At 40.8% G+C, this 16,153-nt stretch overlaps 1 protein-coding gene across 1 annotated transcript in view; it reads right to left on the bottom strand.

Annotated features, from left to right (window-relative positions):
* The window catches only part of memo1 (mediator of cell motility 1), a 50,930-nt gene that overhangs the window by 16,750 nt on the left and 18,027 nt on the right, over window positions 1-16,153 (bottom strand). The window contains exon 4 of the mRNA XM_043696859.1: window positions 967-1,079. Coding sequence (XP_043552794.1) covers window positions 967-1,079 — 113 coding nt within the window. The remainder of the gene's footprint in view (window positions 1-966; window positions 1,080-16,153) is intronic.

The raw sequence follows: 16,153 nt of genomic DNA, 5'->3' as shown, positions 1-16,153 counted from the left end.
GCAACTTCATTGAAACATATGGGATCCTGAAAGCTCTTGACAGGGTGTATATAGAAAGGATGTCTCCGCTTGTGGGAGATGCTAGAACTCGGGGTTGCACATTTAAGACAAAGATGAGGCAAAATGCTTTGAATGTCATACATTTTTAGAACTGTTCCTCAAAAGGAGGTGGAAGGAGGTTCTTCAATCTGTTTAATCCAGAGGTACACTGATTCTTGATAAGGGAAAGGGTGAAAAGTTAGGCAGCAATGTAGAATAATCAGATCAGTCATCAGTCATTAAAATTGTGCAGCAGGCTCAAGAAGCCTACACTTGCTTCTAATTCATACATTTGTACATTATGTTGTATGAGCTACCTGCTGTACCTGACCAAATCACAGAATCAAACTTATTCCAAGATGATAGTAACTGCTGCTGCTTTTATTTACAAATTGTGCCATCTCAGTGATGCTGGATTGAATCGGTTTCTTTTCAGCTCATTTCGCCATCAATAACCTATTGCAATTTCTAAGGAATTAACAATACATCAGATTTTGATAATATCTGCAAACCTCAAACCCTTACTCCAGACCTACATCCAAATTCTTGATTTACACAGTGAACTGAAGAGGTTCTAGATAAACGCATAACACTGCTATGAACTCTGACTTTTCCCAGAAACTTGTCTGACTCCTATTCTTTGCTCCCTAATCTATTTTTAATCCATGCTGGAATTCTGTTCTTATTCTCACAGCCTTTTAACTTTTCTAATGTAAGAAGTTATCATTACGACCAGTATATCCACATCTGCCATACCCATTACCTCATGGTAGGCAGGGCAGCAAATGATGAGCTTAAAAGGAAACCCAATCCTTGATTTAGCTGGGCATCAGGTAATCTTGACATCAGTTTTCTCATACAAATTTAAAACAACATGCATAACATTTCATTTTTAATCAATAGCAAAATCTTGGTATTGATACTTACTCTTTTGATCGATGCGTAGATCATACAAAGGTGTTCTATAAATATCTGCAGTGGATAAAGCACAACGAGAAAGAGGCGCATGGTGCGATGGTCCCAAGATAAAAACTCTGCGTCTGTGACAAAATTAAATCCATTGGTAAATTTGAGCAGTTACCTGCCTTCTGACTTACACAAACAATTACAAAGCATTTAAAATAAAACCCAGTTTCACAGCGAGCAATCACCCACATGGTGGAAATTAGCAACATGTCACAATTCATCTTTCATTATCCACCTACCCAGGGGATGCTGTTACTTGATGACACCTGCACTGAAACAGAGAAACCGACTCTGTTTCTCAGTATCATAGGTCAACAGTCACACAGCATTTACAGTTGAGGGAAGTCATTTGTGGCACCTTAATTCATCCAGATTGTTGCAGTGAGGGGGCTGGACAATCACAACTGGTTATTTTGGATAATTTGGATTCTTTACTTTCTCTCAATAGGAGAAAGTGAGGACTGCAGATGCTGGAGATCAGAGTCGAGAGTGTGGTGCTGGAAAAGCACAGCAGGTCAGGCATCATCCGAGGAGCAGGAGAATTGAGTTTCTGGCATCAGCCCTTCATCACCCAATTCTCATAATAGCCCTTGCTATTCTTATGAATAGATGAACAAGGAACACAAGTTGGCCACTCAGCATTTCAAGCTTGGTCCAATAAGGCCATGGCTGATCTGATTTTGACCTCAACTCTACATTCCTGCATACCCCCAATCATCTTCCACCCCCTTGGTCATCAAGAATCTACCTCTGCCTTAAAAAGTATTTAAAGATTCGGCATCCATTACTTTTTGAGGAAGAGAATTCCAAAGAGACACAACTCTGAGAAAATGTTTCTTTATTGGTTTTAAATGGACACCCTCTTGCTTTTAAACTATGATTCCTAATACTAGATTCTCACACAAGTACAAATATGGTTTCAATATCCATCCGTCAAGTCCCATCAGGATCTTGTGTCTCATTTAAGTCACCTCTGACTCTTCAAAACACCAGACACTAGCTGGAAAGTCGTTCCTCAAAAGGCAATCTGCCCATTTTAGGTATTAATTCAGTAACCTTTCTTTGAACTGCTTCCAATGCATTTTCATCCTTCCATAAGTATGGTGACCAGTAATATACACAGCACTCCAGAAGCGATCTCATCAATTCCAAGTAAAACAGAAGCATAACCTTCCTACTCTTACTTACAATTCCCATCAATTCTTCTCTATCCCTGTATACTAACCTTCTGTAATTAATTTGCAAGGAAACCCAGATTTCTCTGCATCTCACAGCTCTGCAACGACTCACCATTTGGATCCAATGCTTCATTTCTTTCTACCAAAATGGACAATTTCACACTCTCCCACATTGTACCCTATTTGCCAGACCTTTGCCCAATTACTTAATCTATCAATATCTTGGAGGCTCTTTTCCATGTTCAAAGTACTCTAAATGTAATATACCCAATTACTGGTCACCTACAGTCCATTAGAATAGAAATTTCCAAGGATAACCCACAGTCATTCCTTTTCCTCATTTCAAAAAGGCCAACGCACATTTTTTGGTATTTTTATGCTTTCATTTACAGGATATGTATATTGTTGGCTAGACCAGCATTTATTTCCCTAATTGTCGTTGAGGTGGTGATGGCGAGCTGCCTTCTTGAACTGCTACAGTCCATGAGGTGTAGATACATCCAAGTGCTGTGAGGAGGGAGCTCCAGGATTTTGACACAGTAACTGTGAAGGAGCAGTGATATGATTTCCAAGTCAGGGTGCCATGTGGCTTGACAGGGAATTTGCAAGTGATGGTGCTCCCAAATATGTCTTACCCTTCTCAGTGGTAGAGGTTGTTAATTTGGAGGATGTTGGCTCAGGAGCCTTGCTGAGTTGTTGCAATGCATCAGCTGCTACTGCACAGTGGCAGTGGAGAAAGCAAAGGTTGAAGATATTAAATGGAGGTCCAATCAAGCAGCTTTGAGCTTTGTTGGTGCTGCACTCATCCAGGCAAGTGGAGTGCACTGAAGTCCCATTGGATCAGACTCCATGTTAACTCTGCTTTTCTCTCCACTGATGCTGCCAGACCTGCAGAGTTTTGCCAGCACTTTTTAATTTCCAACATCTGCAGTTTTTGCTTTTATTTAAGTATTCCATCATACTCATTTGTCATATATATGGTGAACAGGCTCTGGGAGTCAGATGGGGAGTTACTGGTCACAGAATTGCCAGCCTAAGGTCTGTTCATATAGCCACAGTATTTATAGGACTGAACGAGTTCAGTTTTCAGTAAACAGTATCACTCAGGAGTTTAATCACAGGGGGACTCAGCAATGTAATGCCAGTGAACACCATTGGGTTACTGAATTTGGTTTTGATGAAGATTATTATTGTCCAGTACTTGTGTAGCGCAAATGTCACTTGCCACTTATGAGTCCAGGCCTGGATGTTGTCCAAGCCTTGCAGTATTTGGACACGAACTAATTCAAGGTCCAAGGAATTATAAATTGTGAACATCCCTGTCTCTAACCCTTTGAAGGAGGTCATTGATGAAATAGTGAAGATGGTGGTGCCCTGTTCATTACAAGCTGTCTTTTACATTCAAGGATTAACAGAGTTGGAGAAAGCCTACAGAAACCCATTCTCCAGGGGCACTACTCGTGCTGTTCTTTGTGAACGTTGGAATGGATCGAGCATGTATAGAAAACAGTAGGAATAAACAAGGCATTTTCTGGTAGGCATGCGTGTAAGTAGTGGATTACAACAAGGATCAGGGCTTGGGCCTCAGTCATGAGCTGTACCAACACATGAGATGCAGGAATAGAGTGCAAAGCATCCAAGTTTACAGACAACAAAAACTAGATGGGAAAACACAAAGACTGCAAATGGATTTAAACAGGCTCAATGAATGGGGAAGAATGTTGCAGCTATAATGTGGAGAAATGTGAAATTACCAAAATTAAGTAGAAAAACTGACTAATATTAAAATGGTGACATTTTGGACTAGGAAATGTTGGTCTTGTTGTTAACGAAATATAAATTTTAGCACATTACTAAGGAAAGAAGAGTATTTATTCCAAAAGAATAGAACACCAAACAAAAAATTATTGATTACTGGGTCTTGTTGAGATTATACTGACAGTATGGTATAGTTTTAGTGTCAATGCCTTAAGGAAACATACATATACGTGAGTGTGATAAAGATTCACAGCACTGTCTCCTGGGATGGAAGAGATTTGTTTAAAAATCTCCATTCTTTCATGGGCTGACAAAGCATTTACTTCCCATCCCTAACTGCCTCGAACTAGTACAGTTCAGCTGTCTTCTCCAACAACTGCAGTCCATGTGTTGGAGGCACAGCAACAGACTTTCAGTAAGGGAGTTCCATACTTTTGAACCAGTAACAGAGTAGGCAGATCTGAGGCTGGCAATTTCTGAGGTTAAGAAGAATGAGAGGTCATTGCTTTGAAACAGAAGGTTCGTAAAGGACTTAATGCGAACTAGTACAGTTCAGCTGTCTTCTCCAACAACTGCAGTGCATGTGTTGGAGGCACAGCAACAGACTTTCAGTAAGGGAGTTCCATACTTTTGAACCAGTAACAGTAGGCAGATCTGAGGCTGGCAATTTCTGAGGTTAAGAAGAATGAGAGGTCATTGCTTTGAAACAGAAGGTTCGTAAAGGACTTAATGGGTAGATGCTGGGAGGCAGATTCCTCTGGCTGGAGAGTCTAGAACTAGAGTCATAATACGCAGACAAGTTGGCCAAGAGGAGAAATTTCTTAATTCAAAGAGTTGAGAATATTTACAATTTTTTTCCCTCAAAGCTGTGGAGGTTCAGTGAGTGCGTGCATGCAGAGAGCGAAATTGACCATCTTCCGGATACTAAGGAAACCGGGCGATACGAAAATAGTGTGGAAAAGTTGCTCTCTATTACCAGCTAGAATTTTTTGGAATAACAGAGCAGCCTTGAAGGGCCAAACAAGTTACTCCTGCTCTGAATGGTGGTCTCGTGAGCAGCAAATCTAAATTGTTCCACAATGCACTTCTGTCAACGTTCCTACCCAGCATCCTAATAAGAGGATAAGCCAATGTCTTTATTGTTCAACTAGTTTGGGCGCTGGCTCAGTGAATCAACTATCCTCATGTCATGTCTCCCTCCACAATATCAAATCACATGAGAAACGCCCTCACCATCCATAAGCTTATTGTGGGTAACTGCATTGACATCACAACCTTAACCGAGTCTGGCTATGTGATATCACCTTCCCTCTAAATGAAACCTCCCCAGCCTGAAACACTTGTCTGTACTCCCTTCTGTGGCATTTTCTCCAATGACCTTGATCATAGGGTGGTGCGTGTGTGGAATGAGCTGCCAGAGGAAATGATTGAGGCTGGTACAATTACAACATTTAAAAGGCACCTCTATAGGCAAATGGTATTAGATTAGGTTAGGATATCTGGTCAGCATGGACGAGTTGGACCAAAGGGTCAGTTTCCGTGCTGTACATCTCTATGACTCTATACCACCTTGATCAAAGCCCATCACTTCTCGGTCAAGATCCTCATTTAGTAGTGCACATCCAAGCACTAAAGAGTTATCTTCACAACACTCCTCTCTCAGCCTCTACACCCAGCAAATTATCTTCAGAGATGGAGTTCATTCTTTTGGAACGCGATGGTCCCATGTTTTAGAAACAGCACCGAAAGTGTTGGCAATGTGATCACATTACAGCCAACAGGTTTTAAAAGTTTGCGCTTTAGAAACAGCATCCCCAATTCAATCGTGTTACAGCAAATTTGTATTACAGCAGAACGGTCTGCATCAACTTACACTGCATTACATAACATTGAGTCACAGGTCAAGTAATTCCCAATAACTTTCGCTGGTCACCGAAATCTCCCTCCTTCGCCCTAGCCTATTCTTCTATGCCAGTCTGCAGGGAAACCCATTACAACACATTTGCTATTGTACTTTTAAAATACCAATGTTATCATATTTAACTATCCATTCACCACAACAATTCTGCAGCTGCTGGTGTGCGTGGCCACACCTCTACCTTTAAAGCTTTAAGTTTCCTTTAAAATCATCACACTCACTGTATTTCAATATGGCACACATCTCCAGTCTCAAGCCCAACAGATACAGACATGAATGGATATGGTGTATAACGAGTTTAACCATTCACCATCCACACATAATGCAGTCTGCTAAAACTACTTCTGCCAATCAACCAAGAAAACCACGATAGCATCCAGTTTCTTCTCTCTCCTGCATGGCTTCTCCACTGTCTCTCCCATCTTACTAAGTGTGTGAAACTCCTGTCATCAAGTTTGAAATCATCTGCTCAACAGCCCTTGTTCACTTTCTCCTCCCAATCCTCGCTACGAATTCACACCTCATCCCATGGCTGTTGAAGATAGTTCTGAAGGCTGTAAAGTGCCTTATCAGAAAATGAGGTCCAGCTTACATTGAGCTGTGCAGGAATGCTACAGCAGGCCTGAAACTGAAAGGTCAGCATGGGCACAAGATGGCTTCTTGAAATGGAAAGCAACTGGAAAGGTGGGGTTATTCTTTTAAACAAAGTGGAGGCGTTATGCAAAGCCGTCACCCAATCTATATTTGGTCTTGCCAACACAAAGGAAACTGCATTGAGCGCAGTGACTATCTCCGGCTTTTTTGTTTTGTATTTCTACCTCATTCACTCTCCTGTGTACATATACATATATAATGCATATATAACCCATTGTCTTATAATTGTCAGACTCTGTCAATACTGGCTAAGCAGAAATTTCCTAAGTACTGCAAAAACTGAAGCCATTACCAACTGCCTCTGCCAGAAAATGGGATCAATTTAATGAATATGTTTGACAGACAGGAGATCAATGCAGATGAACTGATTTTAATATATTGTGAACAAGTTTCTCATGGTTGCAGTATGATGTACGTAAACACAAAAATCAATGAGCAGCAAGAGGCCTTTCAGCCTCTCCAGAATGCCCAGCAACTCAAGATTATGGCTGTTTGGCCCCAGGTCTCAATTCCTTTCGTATCAGCAATCATCAACTTCATGATATTTCAAAACTCTACCTACATCTCATCTCCACAACTCTCTGGGGTAGAGAATTCCAGATACTATCATCTGGGAGAAGAAATTCCATGGCTTCTACGTTTTAAGTGACTGTCCCCTTATTCTGTAACCATGTCCCCTAGTTCACAATTCCAAAACTAAAGGAAACATCTTCTCAACATCTACCATGTCAAGCTCTTGTAGGATCTTGTAAGCTTCACTAAGATCACTCCTCATTCTTCTAAACTCTAATTAATAAAAGCCCAACTTGTTAAGCCATCCTTGATAAATCAAACCCTTAATCCACCTTGTGAATCTGTCCTCAATGACAGTGTATCCTTCTTAAAGAAAGGAATGAAAGCTGTACTCCAAGGTGATCTTAGCACCAGAAAACAAGGAGCAGAAATAGACTTATTTAGCCCATAGTGTCCGCTCTGCCAGTCAATGAGATCTTGGTGGATCTGATCATTCTCAACTTCACTTTCCTGCTTTATGCCCATTACCCGCCATTGCCTTCAGGAAGAGAAATCTTGCAGTCTTGAATACACTCAAGAACCCATCCTCAACATCACACTGTGGTAAAAAAAATTCCACAGGTTTACCACCTTCACAAAACAATTACTCATCTTGACCTTAAACGGGTGAACCGAAATCAGAGATTATGCCCTCTGGTCACAGACTCTCCCTCAAGGGGAAGGGATTCTCTACATCTGCACGGTCAAGTCCTCTAAGAACCTTGCACGTTTCAATGAGGTCGCTGCTCATTTTTCTATATTCCAATGGATCTAAGCTCAATCTACAAAAGCTCTCCTCGCAACTTCCTCCAGTGGGGGTATACCTTTCCTCTGTCAAGAGGACTAAAACTGTTTACACTATCTTAGACATGATCTGACTATTACCTTGAATAGTTTTAGCAAGATCTCACTAATTTTATTCCTTATTCCCTTTGAATTCCATTTGCCTTTCCTATTGCTTGCTGAACTTGGATGCTGGCATTGTGATTAATGCACGACATCCAAATCCCTCTCTGCTGCAGCATTTTGCAGTCATTTCTCACTTAAATAATATTCAGCTTTTCTGCTCTTCCTGCCAAAGTGCATAACCAAGTTTTTGCCCAGTGTCTTCATATCCCTCTGTAGACTCCTGTGTCAACTTCACTCCTTTCCTTCCCATTCATTTTTGGGTCATCTGCAAACTTGGTGCGAGTGCATTCACTTGTAAATAACTGTGGCCCTAGCATCCATCCCTCTAGCATTCTAGTCATAGTTTGCCAACCTGAAAACGTCCATTGTCTTTCAGTAGTTAGGCAATACACTGTCAATACTAATATACTACCCTCCACCATTTTATCTTTTTTAAGTAGCCTTACGTACAGTACCTCATCAAATGCTTTCAGAAATCCAAGTTATATTTACTGGCTCCCCTTTATCTTCACTGCCTGTTACCTCAAAATAGTGTAATTCATTTGTCAGGTATGATTTCTCCTTGATGAAGCCATGCTGACTCTTGACACATTATGTATTTCTCAATGCTCTGCTATTAAATGTTGTTTCATAAACTTAAACATTTCGTCGCTAACAGATGTTTGGCTAACTGGCCTGCAGTTCCCTATTTTAAGTCTCCCTCCTTTTTGAATTAAGGATGTTAAATTGGCAGTTTTCCAAAATCTTGAAAGATTACCACTAGCACTAGTGCATCCACTGTGTGTACAATTACTTCTTTTAAAATATTAGGATACAGTCAGGTCCAGGAATCTCATCAGGCTTTAGCCTCATTAGCTTCCCTCATACATTTCTCCTGAGCAGTTGTAATAAGACAAACCTATTTTTAAACTTCATTCCCCTGGCAAAAAAAATGCCAAAACTCCACATGCCTTCTTCATTTCCTGCTGCACCTATGCTAAATTTTTGTGTTGCCAACACAAAAACACTCAGATCCTTTGGTTTTGGAAGTTTGCCTTTTGATCCTTCCTACCAAAGTGCATGACCTCACACTTTCTGACATTAAACTCCATCTGCCAAGTTTTCGGCCACTCACACCACTTATCTCTCCACCCTCACAGAAGTTCTTATGTCTCAATCACAAAGTGATCTTTCATGTATTTTTTTGTATCGACAGCAAACCTGGACACGCAAGACCTTTCTCCCTCCTCCCGAGACCCTAGAAAATCCTGTTGGTATTTCACTTGTGATATTTTTTCCAATCTGAAAAAGACAATACTCCGGACTCTCTTTGGTAGGCTAACCCATGACCCCAATACCACAAACTCCTGCCTTGTGCAATAACCTTATCAAATTCCACTTGGAAATCAAAATACACTATATCTACCAGTTCTCTTTTATCAACTCTTACTCATTATATCTTCAAAAGAACTCAAGCAAATTTGTCACATATGATTTGTCTTGCACAAAATCATGCTGACAGATTTTGAAAATGTCCTGCAATTTCCTCCTTATTAAAGGACTTTCGCATTTCCCAATGACTGGTGTTAGGCTAACTGGCTTATATATTGCTTGAAACAAGAACAGTGCTGGAGAAACACAGCAAGTCTGGTAGCATATGTACAAAGAAAATAGGTTAGTGCTTAGTCCAGTCATACTTCAACAGTTTCCTGCTTTCAATGTCTCTCCCTTCTTGAACAGAGGTGTCACATCAGCAGTTTTCCAGTCAGTTGGAACGTTCTCAGAATCCAGACAGTCCCAGAATATTTCAACCAATGGATGTAGGTTGGCTCGCTGAGCTGGAAGGTTCGTTTTCAGATGTTTGTCACCATACCAGGTAACATCATCAGCGAGCCTCTGAGTGAAGCACTGGCGGCATGGCCTGCTTTCTATTTATGTGCTTAGGTTTCTTTGGGTCAATGTCATTTCCTGTACTTTTTCTCAGGGGTGATAAATGGGATCCAAGTCAATGTGTTTGTTGATAGAGTTCCGTTTGCTATGCTTCTAGGAATTCTCGTGCGTGTCTCTGTTTGGCTTGTCCCAGGATGGATGTGTTGTCCCAGTCGAAGAGGTGTCCTTCCTCATCTATATGTAAGGAGACTAGTGAGAGTGGGTAATGTCTTTTTGTGGCGAGTTGACATTCATATGTCCTGTTGGCTAGTTTTCTGCCTGTTTGTCCAATCTAGTGTTTGTTACATTTCTTGCAAGGTATTTTGTAAATGACATCAGTGTTGCTTATTGTCTGTATAGTGTCTTTCAGGTTCATTAGCTGCTGTTTTAGTTTGTTGATAGGTTTGTGGGCTGCCATGATGCTAAGGAGTCTGAGTAGTCTGGCAGTCATTTCCGCGACTCAAAACTTACTAATTTCATCCAGTGCCTCCATCGCTACAGCACCTCCTTTAAAACCTTTGAATGCAGGCCATCAGGCCCTGGCGAGTTAGAAAATGTTTGGCATTCCAACCGGAACTCCATCAACAAACACACTGACTTGGATTTCATGTACCTCCCCTGAGAAAGAGAACCGGAAATGACATCATCATGGGAAATGACATCGTCAGCAATGACATCACCAGCCCAAGGAAACCAAAACAAATAGAAAGTGAGCCATGCCACCAGTGCTTCCTCCGGAGGCTCTCTGATGATATAACCTAGTATGGTGACAAATGTTCTGGAATATTAAACCATCTAACACCTATTATCCCGTGAATTGTTTAAATCTAGCTGATGGTCAGTAAACACTGGGCACATTCAGATATTGTGGAAATAAGCTGGTGACTTCTCCCCCACCCCATTTCAACCCAACAACGTGTGACCTTAAACTCTCAATGGTAAAAAGCCATTTATCGATGGGAACAACAATGTTGTAATAACAGCATGCTAAAATTACTTAAGGACAGTGTGGTCACATCCCACAATTCTGCTTTTGGTACCAGTATCTAAGGTGGGATCTCACACCTGAATAGGAAACCAGTCTGAACATTGTTCTTCATTTATATTGAAAGGATTACCTCTTCCTCATTAATTCGGGATTCATTTACGGGATGACAGCATCGTTGGCTCGACCAGCATTTATTGCCCATCCCAAAGGGCAGTTCAGAGTCAACCACAATGCTGTGGGTCTGGAGTCACATGTAGTCCAGACCAGGTAAGGATAGTAGTTAAGGTAAGGATATCAGTGGAACAGCGTTTAGATCAGAGTGGTGCTGGAAAAGCACAGGTCAGGCAGCATCCGAGGAGCAGGAAAATCGACATTTCGGGCAAAAGCCCATCATCAGGAATACAGCTTTTGCCATCAGTGGAACAGATGCATTTTTCTGACAATAGACAATGGTTTCATGATAATCTTTAGATTCTTAATTCCATTTTTCGTTCATTGAATTCAAATTCCACGAACTACTATAGCAGAATTCAAATCTGTGGCCCCATAACATTACCTGGGTCTCTGGATTACCAGTCCAGAGATAATACTACTGGCTCATCGCCTCCTCTTGTCCAGCATTTCCAACTACAGCAGTGGAAATTACTGACTGGATATATCAAATCCTGTCCATACAGACTGTATAGGGGATGAGGAACATATCGAACTCGACCTGAAAACACAGGTCAGTGATTTCTATTGACGAAACACCACAGGAAGAAGAAAATGGAAACAAAGAAAAACAAGTAAAATATTGAGGCTTCCTTTGAAAGTTAAAATACACAAAGCAGACTCCTGTTGCCTTCCTCCTTAAAACCCACTGTTAAGGCACAACAGATTTGCCTCACAAAAACAGATCACATGTACTGCTTAATGCACCCCACAGATAAAGTTAGTTAGTTCTGAAAAGCTCCTCTATGGGTCATCAAGTAAAAACAAAGCTTTCCACTTGTGGACAAAGGAAAATGAAAGGGACACGTCTGCCAGTTCATGCTGCTATCAGGAGGAGTTTTTATTAACTACTAGTGCGAATTAGAATGCTGGATTACTCTGAAGTTCAAGAGGAAATGTGATGCAGAAGGAAGTTAAACAGGAAGCTAGAAGAAAATTAAACAGCATCACAGGAGTTCATTATAATGTTGAAGTGAACCCAATTCATGAAGGCATGATCAATATTTGTATTTACACAATGTAAAAATTTCAATATTACTTCAAGAGCATCTGTGACTCTTGTAAATCTTATACTGATCTGGTGTTGTTTAAGTGGACAGGGTGTACATCTATTCACCTATTGGGAGTAATCTAGTGAAAAGAACTAGCAAATGTTTTTCTTATTAAATTGCAGCCATTATACCATTTCAGTTATCATCTGCTCCCTGCTGAGGAACTGTTAGTAGTTACTCACTGTTATGGATACCAAGACTAATCATCATAGATGCCTCGTTTCTCTAAAACTCATGTTTTGGATTCTTTTTTACGCTAGGTGATTTTGCTAAAACAAATACTTGATGCATTTTTGATTTAAAGCACATGGCCTATTTTTGCTATGTTAATTTTGAAACAGGAGTGAGCAAAAGGCTAGAGAATTAAATAGGAGCTAATCTTATCTGCACCTTTTCACCATATTCAGAGCCATCACCCTGTTCGTTCCTTCTATCTATCACTGATAAGGTCATCTCTGATCTCTGCCTCGTATTATTCTCCATCCATACCCTACATTATCTACTTGTGCCCAGGCCTGGAGAATCCCTAATTAACACCCACACCTCAATTCATATATAACTGCACTTACAAAATCCCACTGTCTGATTCATTCAAATGCACTCACCATTTAAGTCCCTCGAAAAACCTACCCCGAGCCCCACTCTCTTGGAAAATTACCCCCTTTCCTTCTTAGTATAGGAGATACAGAGACAGCGTTTACCCAATTAGTAATTGAGCGATAGAGAGAGGGCTTAACCAAGGAGCATTTGAATTGGGCATGTTAACCTCCTACCCTGTCTTCGGTTAGTTGAACCAAGGTAGGTGTAGGTCGCTTTTATCTTTTTTGCAGGCGGGAGTGCCTAAGGGGGAAGGAGGGCATGTGGTAGGAGAGAGAGGGCTGTTGACCAGAGGGGTTTCCATTTTCCGTTTGCTATCTCATAACACCTAAAGAGCATGCAGCTATCAGGTGATTAGAGAATCAGACTCCAGCTGCCAGAGTGCCACTGTAAGTATATAGAAGTAATAGCCAGGAGGGCAGGACAGAGACAGCAGCAGAACTGACATCAGAAGAGCTGTACCTCAAAGGAATAAGGCTGTTCATGGATAAGTGGTGTGGGTGGGAGAAATGAGAAGGAAAGCATTGGCAAACAGAGAAGGTGGCAAGATTTTTAGATGCTTGATTGCCAATATATAAATTAGCTACTTAGCTCTGTCACCACAAGTAACACTGTATATAGAACACTGTATGCTTCTTGCGAGCAAATGTAAATTTTATGTACAAGTGAGCAATTCAGCTCATGGCTCTACTCCATTTTGACAGTCATTGCAGCCCTATCCTTTAAATACTAATTTATAGCCCTTTCTTGATACCACATACTCCCAAAGGCTCTCTCCCTCCAAAGCATGGCCAATTGTTTCTGCATTTCATGAATTCAATGACAATGCAGAGAATGTTCTCACAATCCTTGAAGCGAAACCAATATGCTCTAAATGCTAAGATTGGTTACATTTTTCGAGATTCCCTCGACTATAGCGAAGTCATTTTATCACTTTCCTGACAATTCCAATCATTGTTTTGGACATGTGAAACAGATCACCTCCACTATCGAATGAGTGTAACCAGAGCTAAGTCTTTTTCTCATCACAGGTAAATTCACTCATCTTACAGATCACAGCTCAGTTCTCTAAGGCTTGTTCTTCTTGCTGTGGTCAATAGCCAAAACTATACATCATAGGCCAAATGAAACTCTGAGGTTCACCAATGGATTCCTGTTGGGATCTTATATCACCTTCCAATTAAGTTAATTAAGCTTTCTAAGACTGTATTTTGCTTTCAGGTACCTAGATTCTTAAACCTTTGTTTCTCTCTCCCTAAGCCACACAGAGCTTCCCAATCATTTTTCACGCACTTCAAACATTCTCAAATTTTACTCTACATCAGGGAGTCCAAAACTAGAAGGCATAGGTTTAGATGAGAGGGGAAAGACTTAAAAAGGAACCAGAGGGGCAACTTCATGCAAAGACTGGTATGTGTGTGGAATGAGCTGCCAGATGTGGTGATGGAGGAGGTGGGTAGAATTACTGCACTTAAAAGGCATCTGGAAGAATGTGAAAGAAAGGATTTAGAGGGATGGGCAAATAGCACTAGGTCAGATGTGGATGTCTGGTCAGCACAGATGAGTTGGCTGGAGGGTCTGTTTCCATGCTGCATGACTATTTGCCATTGAGCAGATATCCATTTTAACCCATTGACCTCTTTAGTCGCTCCCCTTTCTTCAAATTCACTTTCTTTCTCAGTTTCACCTACAATCAATATTTACTCCATTATTTGCAGATTTAGTATGGAATACATCATATGATGCAGAAAACACCATTGGTCATCACTTCCTTTCATCTGAACACTGTGCTCTAACTAAATTTCAACGCATACAAGCCAAGTTATCTCCATTAATGTGTGCATATTTTGTATGGAACCTATAATACACTTACTAACATGGAAGGAACATTCACAGAAATTCATATCTACCAACACTGATTTGATCGAATTCTCATTTGCAGTATATGTTTCTATTATTGGACAAGTAAAATTCTAGACATTAAATCTCATTTTATAGTGGTTGTTTGAGAACCTGAACTTCGTTTTTTTTTAATCTGGAAATTTTTAAAAAATGACACTGGCAAACTAAAAACACACAATGAAAAGATTCACCTTCTTTTCAAGGGTCATGGAGCTGGACTACAAATGGTGAACTTGACAGCTTCTATTATATACTTTCAGTGGAAAGGTTCAGGATCTGCAGTTGCAAACTGATCATTTTATCCATTGCAAACTTCTCAACACTTTTCCTTGACCTTCCCCTGCGATAATCACTAGCTCTATCACCAAATCCACCTTCGCTAACTGATGATATGGAAAAAACTTAAATTATCAATCGCAATACATCTTTCTCCCCGAAGCTACTGCATACTCTCCCCTTCCACCACCCACATGACAACCTTCTCTATTATCACGTATTTGCTGATCTCCCTTTGCTGAGTACTGTATTTGTCTTGACAAAAGTTCTCTCTGTTCCATACTGGTCTGAGTTTATTTTGCAAATAGCCACATAATTGTTCTCAGAATTGTATTATTTAATTCACTTTACTCATTCTTCTGCCAAAAGAATATCACTTGACACTTACGTTTAATAATGTGCCTGTCACCAATCAGTCCATGGCCTCCTGAAATTTGATCCTATTCTCCATCTTGTTTACTACATTTGACTTTCATCAGCTATAAATTGCAACAGCTGATGGTGACTGTCTCAGTGTCTGCCTCCCTCACTCTTTCAGCTGGTGACTGACTGACTCTGGGTGCTCTTCCCTCATGTGCTCTGCTTCAATAGGTCAAATGCCTTTGAATCTGCCAACAATGAGGAATAGTAGAATACGTTCCTCAAATTCAGCTGCTGCAGAAATTGACCACCATTCACGATGGCATGCTCATCCTCCTCACCAACAGATCTACCACAGATCCAATGAGTGCAAACTGGGTCAAGCAGTGTTGTGTGATTGTGCCAAAGGTATTCTTTAATCTTCCACACTGCAATACTCCAACCCATCTTCATGAAACTCCCAGATGGAGTGGAGCCAACCTACAGAAAAAGTGGGAAACTGTTCAAAATTTGATACCTCCCAGGCCTGAACCAAGACACCTCAACTTCTGTCACCGAACAAAGTATGCAGACGACACCTGTTGCACATACTCTGGGCTAATCTACAAAACAATACTGACACATTCAGAATCATAGAGACGTACAGTACGGAAACATGCCCTTGGGGGGGGGGGGGGTCCATGCCAACCAAATATTCTAACCTAATCTAGTCCAACCTGCCAGCAGTTGACCCATATCCCTCTAAACCCTTCCTAACCATATACCCATCCAGATGTCTTTTAAATGCTGTAATTGTACCAGCCTCCACCACTTCCTCTGGCAGCCCATTCCATACACGCACTACCTCCTGCGTGAAAAACTTGCCCCTTAGGTCCCTTTTATATCT

This window comes from Chiloscyllium plagiosum, chromosome 9, assembly GCF_004010195.1.
Source record: "Chiloscyllium plagiosum isolate BGI_BamShark_2017 chromosome 9, ASM401019v2, whole genome shotgun sequence".
Taxonomy (NCBI): Eukaryota; Metazoa; Chordata; class Chondrichthyes; order Orectolobiformes; family Hemiscylliidae; genus Chiloscyllium; species Chiloscyllium plagiosum.
This window is presented reverse-complemented; position numbering and strand designations above follow the sequence as displayed.